Source organism: Beauveria bassiana (genome assembly GCF_000280675.1).
Source record: "Beauveria bassiana ARSEF 2860 unplaced genomic scaffold BBA_S00022, whole genome shotgun sequence".
Classification (NCBI taxonomy): domain Eukaryota; kingdom Fungi; phylum Ascomycota; class Sordariomycetes; order Hypocreales; family Cordycipitaceae; genus Beauveria; species Beauveria bassiana.
Genome location: NW_007930857.1, coordinates 417,222 through 429,553, shown reverse-complemented (window position 1 = coordinate 429,553; position 12,332 = coordinate 417,222). Strand labels below are relative to the sequence as shown.

Genomic DNA, 12,332 nt, shown 5'->3' with positions numbered 1-12,332 from the left:
TTGTAAAAGTGTGGAGGCTAACATTTCTCCCCGAACCGCGTGGCGAGTTTGCCTCACAAGCCGGCCCTTGTTGTGCCTGACCAGGTCGACGCTGTTGTTTTGGAATCATGTCTGACGTGTCATGTCACTACTGATAGATGATATCCGCACTTGGAAACCTTTGTCCTCATCGATTTCGTACTTATAACGACACGAATGTGTAACCCATGCTTCTGTTTCCAGAGAAAGAAAACCAGCTTTGTGATACTACAGAGGTCGAGCGACGGGGAAGATGACGAATCGAGTTGTCGAAGAGAAAGGACGTAACAAGGTGGCGGGAACTTTGCAGAGGATTGATTGTACCTCCGAGGGATCGGTGTGTGGTCATTGCCAAACTCAGCAACCAGTGCCTTTGCAAAGTCCACGAATCCATGTCCCTCGCAAAGGGTTTGGACTGATCAGCATGGGGGCCTGCAGATTGAAAGAGACGTCTGGCCATGTACTGGTATGTTTTTTTTTTTCAGAGAGGTTCTCGAAACAGCTTCGTCAAGCAGCCGCTCTCATTCGTCTACTCCGTGTTCCAGCCAACTTTTTGGATTAAAAAAAAGGCGAAAGCTGTGATCATCATGACATGAAGGGGAGCGCCACGAAGAAAGAAAAAAAAAAAAAGGAACCAGGTTTTTTTCTTTTTCATGCAGCCGACCGACCACTGCAGGAGGCGGGACCGTGCCGCTGATGCGGTCGTGGCTGGGGGGACAAGCAAGCACGTGTTGACCGGTAATTACAGGCGGATTGGGAGAGAAGGTGAGGCCATTCCTGCAGAATTGGGGGGGGGGGGGCAAAATACCTCTCTGTTTCCCCCCTCACGACGAAAACTGCTGAAGAAAAGGGAGGGGGGGAGGCTTGCAGCTACATGCAACCACCATGTGTCCTGGTCCCTGCAAAACACGGAACGAAAAACGTCAGAGTTCTGGAGGCTCCCTTTGAGCCAAATAAGTGGCTTGGCACATGCACGGCTTGTTGTCAATCAAAGAACAGGTGGTTGCCAATATTTTGGGCGGAACAAATGGTTGGATGATCAGTGATGATGATCCTCCTTGACACGACAACCGCTTTTGCGCAAAATTGCCAGGGACTGAAATTTACCCAAGACTGGTCCGATTATGTGTGGGGATGGCCTTTTTTGTCTCTTGACAAGGCTCTTCTTTCTCGCCGTGTCTTTTCGTCTCTCTTCCGCGTGCTTCGCGCTCATCGTTGGCTAAGTCGTATTGATGTAATGTGTATCTATCAGCTGCGTGATGCAAAGATGGGAGTGGGAAGGAAATGCAACAATTAGATTCAGTAATCCTGTATTTTACCTTGTCCTTGTAGTTTGGTACTTTACCAGTAACGACTTGACAGGAGTGTGTCTGCTCCACGGGGGTAGCCAACTATTGTTCAATTGTTTATCCAAGGTTTCCCTTTATTTTAAATTGAGACCCCTACCTCAGCCGTGGAGAGGGGTCAGTGCTTTTCGGGCTTTCCATGTGCCAAAAAAGGCGCGTTCCCGTAACCAAACCGTCGGGTTCGCGTGCCCAGATCCTCGGGTCCCGCGTCCACCATCACCCCCTTGCTGACGCGCCAGGGAGGGGGGGACCAAGTGCTTCTTCTCCACAGAGGTTTTGTTCTTTGAACAAAATTCAGCCTCTGAAGAGCTCGAAAGAAGAGAAAACGGAAAGGGGAAAAAAAAAAAAAAGAAAAAGAAAAAAAGTCCTCAGCAGTGGGACGCTGTAAGAGACAACAGACGTACGCCTGGCGTGACTTGCCAAAAATAGTTGTTGGTGGGCTTTGATTAGGACTTGGCGCGCCTAGCAGCTAATTAGCTGACTTTGCAGATTGCAGGTTTCGAGGGCAAACTCGATGCATCATGATTCTTTTGTGATGAAAGTTGCAAGCATCGAGCGACAGCCATATCGGGAAGTTTCTTGGAAACTTTTTCTTTTTTTATAAGGAGCTTCTTCTCCGGTCGTACTGCCACGGTGTAGTAGAAAAGGCTCAGACAAGGCGGACAAGGCAAACCTGGCGTGTCTGAGACATGGGTTAATGGAATCATGGAAGCTGTCAACTTATTGGCCCAATCTCTCGGGACAATAACGCTAATTTGGTGATTATATAAATAAAATAAAAGACGTGATTTTCGATTACTTTGCCTAAATGCGTACTCTGTACGGATTACTCTGTACGGCACTAGGACAATACTACTGTATGTATCTCGCTTTCACCAACTAGAGGCCCATTGCTCGTGCCACCTCTTTGAAAGAGATACCGGACTGGCACTAGCTGTTTCGATTTACAAGCAAAAACAGTCAATAACAAAGAATTAGGCTCCTCTAGCTGATTCTCAAAAGGTATTAATCTAATCCGTAGTCTGCGACACTGTTGGGTAGGCTAATAAAAGCCTTGAAGAATCTGTCGTCCGTCCCTACCGAAAAGGCGCCTATAGGTGTCGAATCCGGGGACGACAGCCGTCTGATTCGTAAGCTCACCCTCTCCGTTTCCTACTTGTAGCTTTTCTTTTTCTTTTCTTTTTTTTTCTACTCAAGCGCGCATGCCGCCAGCACTCGGCAGAGACCAGGGCTGGATGGTTCAAGCCAGTCAGGCAACCAGGGTGAGCCGGGCGGGAAGCCTTTTTAGTTGAAGGGGCATGGGCTTTGTTCAGCATCACTCCTGTAACTTGAGTATATTCAGCCACGCTAGCTTTGCGTCTTTTTGACAATGTTTGGTGCGTAATTTGTTGACTTTTGCTAAAAGAAGCAAATAAAACAACTCGATAAACAAAAGGACATGGTATTGATCAAAGGTTGGGGGCTGGAGTAAGTTTTACTGTGAGCACCCATGGTACGGATTACCTCCTTCTCAATTGATCCTTGCTGCTCATAATTTATCATCAAGGTGAGGCTAGAACGATGGTCATGCACGATACCTGTAATATGTAATGAACTAGTCAACTGACAATTTTGCCATTTTATTATCTAGCCTCGCATTAGTGTGCTGCAAGTGGTCGACAGGCAGGTTTGTCAGTTAGTTTTGTGGCAGAAGGTATCAGCCCAATTTTCGCATCAGACTATCAGAGGAAGAGTTTGAAGTTTGCTTTATCCAGCAAACCGACAAGTTTAATGATACTAAATCTCGAGTCGGAGTCTCTCATGTTCATCCACGAGACGAGCCTGCGCTGAAAATCGTTGTGGCGTATGTCATGACCATCTATTGATGCCATTCGGTCTCACGGACTAGACGTCTCTGACCCAGATTACCGGGACCTCGTACTCCTCTTTGCCCCGTAGTTGAAAGGAGAGAAGGGGAAAGCTGGCAGGCCTCCACCCTTGCTCATCCAGACCCCCCATGTCCCTTGAACCCACCAGGCTGGTTGGCTAGAGGCGCTCCAGATGTAGCCACGGGGACGCCACTGCAATAATACGGAGGGGCGGGAGACCCGGTGGGCTGGAACCTTACCCGCTAACAAGCCAGCTAGCAGTAAACCTGGAACCTGATGCTGAATCATTTCCCCAGAACTCGGGCTGCTTGTGCCTGTGTGTGCGTGTGTTGCTTTTGGTGCTGCAACACCAACGTCAACTTGTCGCGACCGACTCTTTCAGCTGTATGTCTTGCATAACAGACCTTGATCGGAGTATCGGAGTGCGGTTTCCGAATGCTGGGATCAAGCTATTTGCTTATGTGAAATCTCCCCAGTACGGATGCTCTTGCCTAGATTCCACGCCCGCCTGGATGGTCAAGGGATTCCGAATTCAGAGAGACTTGCATTAGGGCCGCGAAAGCTCTTCTATTAGAGGTGGACCGACGTGTGGAACCTGCCACGTCTTGGACCTTGCCGTATAAGCCAACTTGGCTTGCCGCGGAGCCTCTACGCAACGCTCCTCGTTGTTTGTTTGGTGTGGCGGTGGCCAGTACATGCTTCGCTTAACTATCATTCAGTCATCTCTCTACGCTGCATACGAGATATCGAAGAGGTGTTTTGGGTTTTTGTAGTCGCGTCATTGTCATTCGTATTAGGACCTGCGGTACTTCAGATCGAAGCGACAATATTGCGTCTTGCCAGCACCTCGACTCCGTTTCCTGCTGGAAATTCTCTCACGACGACAAGAAGGGGACGGCAAGCAAGACAAAGACTCACCAACCAACACATGACCAGTTCTTACTCTTGGATTACCGCGGAAATCTTTCATTGAAAAGGACAGAGGTTTGACGAGAACAAAGTGATTAGTACTTTGCAAAACTGGAAAACGGCACGAAAACTCGGAGCAAATAACTAGCAGCACAAACGCTACAGATAAATAATGTCTGGGTCGAATCCTGGAGGCCAAGGCCGAGATGGTGGGCGAGGGAGCCCCAAGGACTTGAGTCGGTACGAATTCTCGTTCAACTCGTCGTTGCCACCCGCCGAGATGGAACCAGATGTAAGCATGTATCAAAATTCCTGATAACAACAGTCGAAAAAAGCCTAATAATAAATCAAAATAGTCAACGGTAGAAGACATGTACGTGTATCGAAGCCGGAGCACCTTTTTCAGAGACTAACGACCTTGTCAGCGTTGAATCGTCATGGTCGCTTTCCGAGAGCATCAGAAACTTTCCACAAGAGTTTGGCAGAACATATCACGCATACAAGGCAGGGTGTAGGTTGATTGTCTCCAAACTGAACTACATGGAGCATTACAGAAAAAGAGAGGCTAAAAACTGACATTTCAAAAGCATATCCCTTTCCCAACGACACCATCGAACAAGAACGTCTATTTCTGCAATTCAACGCCTTGACACGGCTTTTCGGGGGCAAAATCTACTTTGCACCTTTATCTGCCCAGAATCCCCCACGCTTGGTGCTAGATATCGCCACTGGAACGGGGGAGTGGGCTATTCAGATGGGTGATGAGTTTCCACAAGCGCAGATTGTGGCCACGGATCTATCCCCTATTCAACCAGAAGATGTCCCACCAAACGTGTCATTCTTTGTTGAAGACTCGTAAGTTCGAATTCTGCTTCCGAGAGGAGTCGCCTATTCACGTCGCACAAGGGCAAGGGACTAAATGAGCTAATGCACGAGCTGTTTTAGATCGGAGCCCTGGGAGTATTCGCAAAAGTACGACTACATCCACACACGAGTGACGTCGGGCTGCTGGTCGTCCTTTGAAGAACAGATTGCCAAGCAGGCGTTTGAAAACCTGCAACCGGGCGGGTGGTTTGAATCTCAAGAACTCGACAGCATCATAACCAGCGACGACGACACGCTACCCCAAGACTCGGCGCTGAGCCGCTGGTTCCACGACATGGCCACGGCCGGAGCCATTTGCGACCGGCCGACCATGATGGCGCACACGCTTCGCGAGGTCTATGAGCGCGTGGGGTTTGTGGATGTGCAGGAGCGGATATTCAAGATGCCGTCGAATGGATGGCCAAAAGACGAGCGGCTCAAGGACATTGGGCGCATGTGGGAGAGAAATTTCTTGACGGGCCTGTCGGGGTTTTCGTTTAGCATGTTTAAAAAGGCATTCAACAAGACGCAAGAGGAGATTGAGGTACGAAAAAAAAAATTCAGTGAGTGCCTCGGCGAGTTTATGTTGTGCTACTAACATTTTCTTTTTTGTGGCAGGTTGCCTTGGTGGATGTGAGACGTCAAGTTTCCGACACGCGTATACATTCCTATATGCCAATTTGGGTTGTTTGGGGACGTAAACCATATGAAAACGAATAGCGGCTATATTGGTAAAGAATCCAGAGAGAAATAATTTCGAATCTAGTCAAACGATGGAAAATCTAGTCATCGAGCCGGACTTTGAGGGCATATATGGTAGTAAAGAGTTTTCCAAGATTGCCAAGGAGACTTGACGGCTCTACTGATGGCTAGATAGGACAATTAGCCTATTCGAGGCATACAATGTATTCCCCTCAGATACAGATAACGCATCATTTTAAGAAGCTGACTTTGAAAACTGAAACACCGCTAATTGGCCATTGTACTGGTGAGTCGCGAAAGATCTAGCCGGAGTCGTACTTGAATATTATAAGTGACGGCATCTCGAATTTGGTACTTGAACGAACCCTTCAGTGTCATTGAAATTTTTTGTATATATTTCAGGCAACCTGCCAAAGGCAAAGGTAGCGCGGATAATGACAGCGTAGTATTGTAAAGCGATGTGACTACACTAAGACTTGAACGTTGAAAATACTCCCACGGTTGCAACGACAGTTATCAGCCTCCCTTTAAGCGACCAGCCAACTTTGAGCGACTAGCTAACTTTGAGCGACCAGCTAAAAGCGAGACTGATAAGGAATGCTGGTGAAACGAAAAGTATTGCTTGGGTAATGTATAAGCTTGAGACGTCATCATTGACATTTATTCTACTATTGCCCACAAGTATCGGTCATGAAATTTGAAAAGAAAAAAAAAAGATACACCTGAATCCGAAATCTGCAAGTATTTTTTTTTTTCTTTTTAATGATGAAGAAAATCTCACACTTGTCTACAACTCATGTCGTCCTAATGTAAGAAGGCTGGCCAACAGCAACGAGTCAGGCAGAGAAGGGCAGCCCCACTAACTTGAAACTCTGTGCGTCGACCTGGGGCCGAAGTCGCTTTCCAGAGCTTCCCCAGACTTGAACTTGGCCTGCCTCACACAGCCTTTTCATCCAATTGTCGTCGTCCCCCCCCTTGCGACATCGAAAACGACCCGAATCAAGATGTACGCAACGGTCCGACTGGCCCGCGCAAGCCGCATTTGCCTGCAGCGGGCTCCTTCGTCGCGAATAACTGCAGCCGCCGCCAGCCCTGTTGAGCCGGCCTGTCTCGCATGCGCGCCGCCGCTTCCGACCACCACCACCCCCCGCAGAGCGCTATGCAGCTCGAGTCCTCGACAGCGACCGGGCCGCGGCGACAAAGGCCAGCAGCGGCAGCAGCAGCCAGAGCACGTCACGGGCACATGGGAGAGGCCAGCCGATTTTCAACGGCCGCGGCGCCGCCCCGATATCTGGAGCGAGGCGGGGTACTACCGGTTCGACCCCAGAGGAGGCTACGACGACAATGGCTCATCAGGAGCACCACCGCCGCCGCGTCGGACGGCGCGCGAGGCAGCATCCGGGCCGCAGTCAAAAGCGGCAGTGGCGGCGGTGATGCTGGCGGCGGTGGCGTTTTACGTGTGGAACTCGCAGACGGTGCCGCTGACGGGACGCACGCGGTTCAACTTTTTGTCGGACGAGATTGCGGAGCGCATGAATCCGCAGCCGGTCGAGAGCATCCTCAGGCAAGTGTACGACGCGGGCGGGGTGATTTTGTCGGAGAGGGACGTCAGGACGCAGATTGTCAAGAATGTCATGAGGCGGCTGATTCCTGTGAGCGGGTTGGCGGATTTGAAGTGGGAGATTTACGTCATTGCAGATGATTGTGAGTTGGTTTTTTTTTCTTTTTTTTTTCTCCTGCCTTGAAGGGGTGGTCAAGAGAGGACCGAAAGCAACGAGGAACAAGCAGACAAGACAGAACGCGCTGACATTGAAACCCACCCCCGCAGCTCAGGCCAACGCATTCGTCCTGCCCGGCGGCAAGGTGTTTGTGTTTAGCGGGCTCATCAACATGTGCGGCAACGAGGACGCGCTGGCGGCGGTGCTGGGCCACGAGATTGCGCACCAGACGGCATCGCACACGGCGGAGCGGCTGTCGCTGGCGTGGGTGGGCAACTTTACCACGGGCGCCCTCTTCTTCTTGGTCGGCACGCTGCCGGGGCTCGCGCTGTTTGCCATGTGGACGGCGACGGGCGCGTTTGTGCTGCCCACGCTCATGTTTGAGCTGCCCATGAGCCGCACGCACGAGTACGAGGCCGACCACATTGGGCTGATGATGATGGCTGAGGCGTGCTACGACCCGCGCGCGTCGATTGGGTTTTGGAAGCGGATGAGCGCGCAGGGCCAAGAGATTGAAGAGGTGCTGAGCACGCATCCCTCGGTATGTTCTTTTGTCATGTTTTCTTCTTTTTTTTTTTTCCCTTTTTTTTTCCAACTCGGAGCTCTTTCCCGAACGGCATCGGAGAAAAGAAGAAAAGGAAAAATAAAAAAAAACTAATTCCGCATCGTCTACAGAATAATCATAGAGTTGCGAGGCTCAAGAAGCTCATGCCAGAAGCCTTGGCAAAGCGGGAGCAGAGCGACTGCAAGGGAACAGAGTCCTTTGCGCGAAGATTCCGGTATGCAATGAAGCAAAGACAGTCTGAAATGCCCCGCCCCGACACAATGGCGTGACCATTTCCTACGACGTATAGAAATGTCGCGACAAGACACCATTAGAACTTGAGAGACGTGAAGCAACCACGCGTTATAGAAATGTCGCAACAAAAGACCATTAGACTTTAATAGAACTCGAAGTAATCACCTTGTTGGAAAGAGTTATCACTACTTGCACTGAACAAGTCCGAGTATAACAGCCTCGTCCACCTCCCTCAACGGCTATATGCCTAGTCGGCACAAGCCAAGATTGCCTGGGGAGCACCAACCCCCGCAACGGGCGCAAACGGGCTTTTACGAATAGCAGGGCGCTCATAGGCCAGCGGACGGCAAATGACGTCCCATGAACTTTTAGCGGGAGACTCTGTGCGCCAGTGGTGGCTTTTTTGTCTTGTTGGCAACTGATAGCGTTTGCTGTGGGGGGACCCGTAGACCGAGCCGAGGTTAATTGTTGCGCTTCCATCATACTACTGGCCGCTTCTTCTTAAGAGCAACAAACTGTGTTCACTTTCTCTTCTCTACTCTACACTTGTTCGATTGCAAAATCATTTGATAAAATCTCCGTCAATTACTGTCAACGTTTGTCCGACCAAATACCTCCAACAGCCACCGTTTACCCCCTCTCCCCAAAAACACCGCCATCATGTCCAAGACTTTTGCCGCCGCCGAGGTCAGCAAGCACAAGGACAAGGATAATGGTCTGTGGCTCATTATCGAGGGCAACGTCTACGATGTAACCAGTAAGTGAAAGTCACCACAAGCAAGCCCATGCGACAGTTTCTCTTCGGGGACGAAGGCAATTCAGATGTCGCGCGGTCGCGTCACAAGCTTTGGCCCGCTTTGCGACCTCGGCAACCGACTGCAACTCCCCCAATGCTACAATTCACTTGAACAAACCGACTATTATCTCTAGAGCATGTACGATTATTAACACCGTTTTTTTCTTCTTCTTCAGCCTTTGTCGATGAGCACCCCGGCGGCGCCCGCGTCATTCAGCGCATGGGCGGCAAGGACGCTACCAAGGCGTTTTGGAAGTACCACGGCGAGAGCGTCCTGGCAAAGTACGGCGACCGCTTCAAGATTGGCTCCGTCACCGAGTCGGCCAAGCTATAAACGTCGAGAGATGGGACGAAGAAAAAAAAAGCACTATACAATGAGAAAGTTTTGACGTGGGCGAACACCAGACGCCCCCGCGTATGCAATTCGCTTTTTAGCGAGCACCATCGGCAAGCCTGCACTGTGCGCCGCCGGGTCGGTCGGAAATGGGGAATCGAGTACTTCCAGAGACTTGGGGCCGGGGCCCTGCAAGGCATGCATGTACAATTGTTTAGAGGAAGAGGGGATGGGTTTTGCATTTGATGCGGACATGTTGTGCATGAGGACGTGTTCGATTTAGGCCAGCATATGAATAGAACATGGGCTGCTGGAAAATCGTGAAAATATACGAAAAAAAAAAATCTGTATACTACTATTGTCCCATTTCTGCCTTTTCGGCGTGCAATAGTTCTTTTGCCAGACATAAAAGTATTATAACTGTGCTGGTCATGTGCTAAATGCATTCTTGCCCTGGTCAACGTAAGGTACCTGTCGTGATACTCATCAAACGGATCACTTTTCAGCGGTGGAATATGCAATAGGCACCACAGAAGTCACCCAGAGCTCCCCTCTCCTTATGCATGCACTCGCAACATGTATTTTCCAGTGGCGTTATCCAGTGGCGTTATCCAGTGGCAAGGAACAGGGGGATCTAGCTCCCCCGCGGGAGTCGGTGGATTCCATCGCACAGCCGCCGCCGCCACTCTCTCCTTGTACCGACATCCAGCCCTGCAATTGAGGATTTCAGCTCCCGTCGTCCCAAGCAGAAAAACAATATCAAGAACGAGTTTGACAGCAGCGCTTCGACTGCTCTAGAGTGACCTCGATGCCTCCATGACACCAACCAATGACCCCGGCGGCGGCGAGCTGGGCGCCGGTGTGGGCACCGAGCTGACCAACAAGGGCACCATTCGCCAAAAGCGATGGACCACCAGAGGCAGGACAGGATGCCTCACTTGTCGGTTCGTATATTCTCAGGGCCCTCACCCATTGCATAGTCGAAGGGAAGGGGGGGGAAGCGGGCGGGAATCTCCTTGATCATCAGCGCTGACAGGTTTCTTGTTGGACACAGCGCTCGCCACATCAAGTGCGACGAGACAAAGCCTGCCTGTCGCCGCTGCGCTACAGGTCGACGCGAGTGTCGCGGTTACGACTTTGGCTGTGACCCAGACATGCTCACCGTTGTCGCTGCGCGTCAATCGAAAGAAGAGACCAGGACAGACGCCCATTGTGTCCGCCGGGGTCTCGTCCAAGAGGCCGTCGCCGTCGCCCGGCGCCGATACATTGACGAGCCAGAGCCCCCAGACTGGGAATGCATGGAAGCGGCCCGATACTGTATGTCGCCCCTATATCCATCTTTTTTTTTTTTTACCTGTTTCCCCCCCTCTCCCGTGTTATTCGTGTGCTCAACCTTTGCTTCGAAAAAAAAAACAGACCTTGTTTTTGTCCTGCCGTGCTGCGATGAGCAATTCATGGCCCCCTTCACCGGCTTACCGCCATGCCACGGCCCCAATCGCCCGATTTTCCTCCTCGACGTCAGCTGCCACCGAATCGCCGACGCGTCCCGGGCCCGCGGCAGGCTGCTCCGCGCCCGCGAGGATGCCTCTGTCGACGGGGCCTGGGCTGCCCACTCGCGCCACATGATCGACATACTCTCTACCGTCAACAGAGGCATATCAGACAACAAGAGCCTCGTGTCCCGCAGCAAAAAGGAGGCACTCCGACGGATATTGACGTTGCTGTACTTTGATATGATTGTGGATGCGTCCACGTGGCGTCCGCATCTTGTTGGCTATCTCGCCTTGGCGCAGCACATGGGCGGCGTGCGAGCACTCATGCGAGAAAATGATGCCTACATCAACAGCACGCAGTGGTCGATATTGGTGTATGTTCTCTGCTTTAAACATTGTTATTTTCGTATTCGTTCTTTGAACCGGACTGACCTTGTTTAACCGCCGCAAACCAGCATCGCCATTGCCGCCAACACGACTAGTCCGGCGAGCAAACAGCTCTGCGGCTTCGAGGCATACACGGACGAGGATGTCCTGCTTCTCTCTGCCCTCGATACGAGTCCGGACCTCGCGTGCCCGCCGCCGCTACTCGTCATCGTCAAGAACCTGACACAGCTCCGCGGCCGCATCGCCGACGGCAGATGCTCCAAAATCAGCCTCAACACGGAGCTGCGAGACTTGTTTGACCGAATCGGCGCTTTCGACTATAATGCGTGGGCCAAACAGGTAGACTCTAAGCCGGAAGCCGTCATTTCCACGCTATCCCACATCTTTCAAGTCGCGGTGCGTCTGTTTGGCGTCCTCTCGCTGCCCCAATCGGCCACAGTCTCGTGGGCCGTTGCGGCCGGCTACCAGCGCTTGCCGGGCATGTCCATGTACGACAGCGTGCGCATCGCGCACCGGTGCGAGCTGCTCAACATGCTGTACCGGTTTTGGGGGAGGTTCAAGACGGCGCTCGCTCTCGCGTGGCCGGTGACGGTCGCGGGCGTCTCGCTCGGCGGAGACGGCAGCGCCGAGGATCGCGCATTCGTCGCAGAGGCTCTGCTGGATATGTGGATGAGCCGGCTTTCACGATGCGGGCCAATCCTGTGTCTGCAGAAGCTGCGGGTCTTCTGGGACGACTCGAGCAAAACAGAATGGGACGACTGTTTTAATGAGCCGGTGCCGCCGCTTGCGTAGGGCGACAATGAGCGTAATGTAGGATGAGGATATGCCCATTCCCATGGTGGCAACCCTTGGTTGTTTTGTATATACGCCGTTGTTCTCTCGGCCAGTGGTCAGCCAATTGTACAGAGACTGCATTAGCTCTGTCTTGCTCTGTCTTTCAAAACAGATCATGTGCAACAAAGACCTTCAATGATTCAAAGTACAGCCTTGTAACTAGTAAACGAGAATGATTACGCTCTTCCTGCAGCCGTCCGCCCCCTCCCCCCCCCCCCCCCCCCTTTCCCCCCCTGCAGGTCTCGTTCCAAGCTGTGACGAGAC

At 51.6% G+C, this 12,332-nt stretch overlaps 4 protein-coding genes across 4 annotated transcripts; all 4 read left to right on the top strand.

Moving 5' to 3' along the window:
* Positions 1–4,421: 4,421 nt before the first annotated feature.
* BBA_07074 (methyltransferase domain-containing protein) lies at positions 4,422–5,725 on the top strand (the record flags this gene model as incomplete). Its single annotated transcript, XM_008602171.1, has 6 exons — positions 4,422–4,433; positions 4,498–4,514; positions 4,567–4,652; positions 4,729–4,996; positions 5,087–5,549; positions 5,624–5,725. 6 exons carry the CDS (start codon positions 4,422–4,424, stop codon positions 5,723–5,725), a joined length of 948 nt encoding a protein of 315 aa, XP_008600393.1.
* Positions 5,726–6,711: 986 nt separating this feature from the next.
* BBA_07073 (peptidase family M48) lies at positions 6,712–8,259 on the top strand (the record flags this gene model as incomplete). Its single annotated transcript, XM_008602170.1, has 3 exons — positions 6,712–7,411; positions 7,536–7,966; positions 8,101–8,259. 3 exons carry the CDS (start codon positions 6,712–6,714, stop codon positions 8,257–8,259), a joined length of 1,290 nt encoding a protein of 429 aa, XP_008600392.1.
* Positions 8,260–8,884: 625 nt separating this feature from the next.
* On the top strand, positions 8,885–9,354 carry BBA_07072 (Cytochrome b5-like Heme/Steroid binding domain containing protein; the record flags this gene model as incomplete). The annotated part of the gene is made up of 2 exons (XM_008602169.1): positions 8,885–8,981; positions 9,197–9,354. The coding sequence occupies 2 exons, from the start codon at positions 8,885–8,887 to the stop codon at positions 9,352–9,354; spliced, it is 255 nt and encodes an 84-aa protein (XP_008600391.1).
* Positions 9,355–10,170: 816 nt separating this feature from the next.
* On the top strand, positions 10,171–12,026 carry BBA_07071 (C6 zinc finger domain-containing protein; the record flags this gene model as incomplete). Its single annotated transcript, XM_008602168.1, has 4 exons — positions 10,171–10,298; positions 10,409–10,671; positions 10,771–11,221; positions 11,303–12,026. The coding sequence occupies 4 exons, from the start codon at positions 10,171–10,173 to the stop codon at positions 12,024–12,026; spliced, it is 1,566 nt and encodes a 521-aa protein (XP_008600390.1).
* Positions 12,027–12,332: the final 306 nt, after the last annotated feature.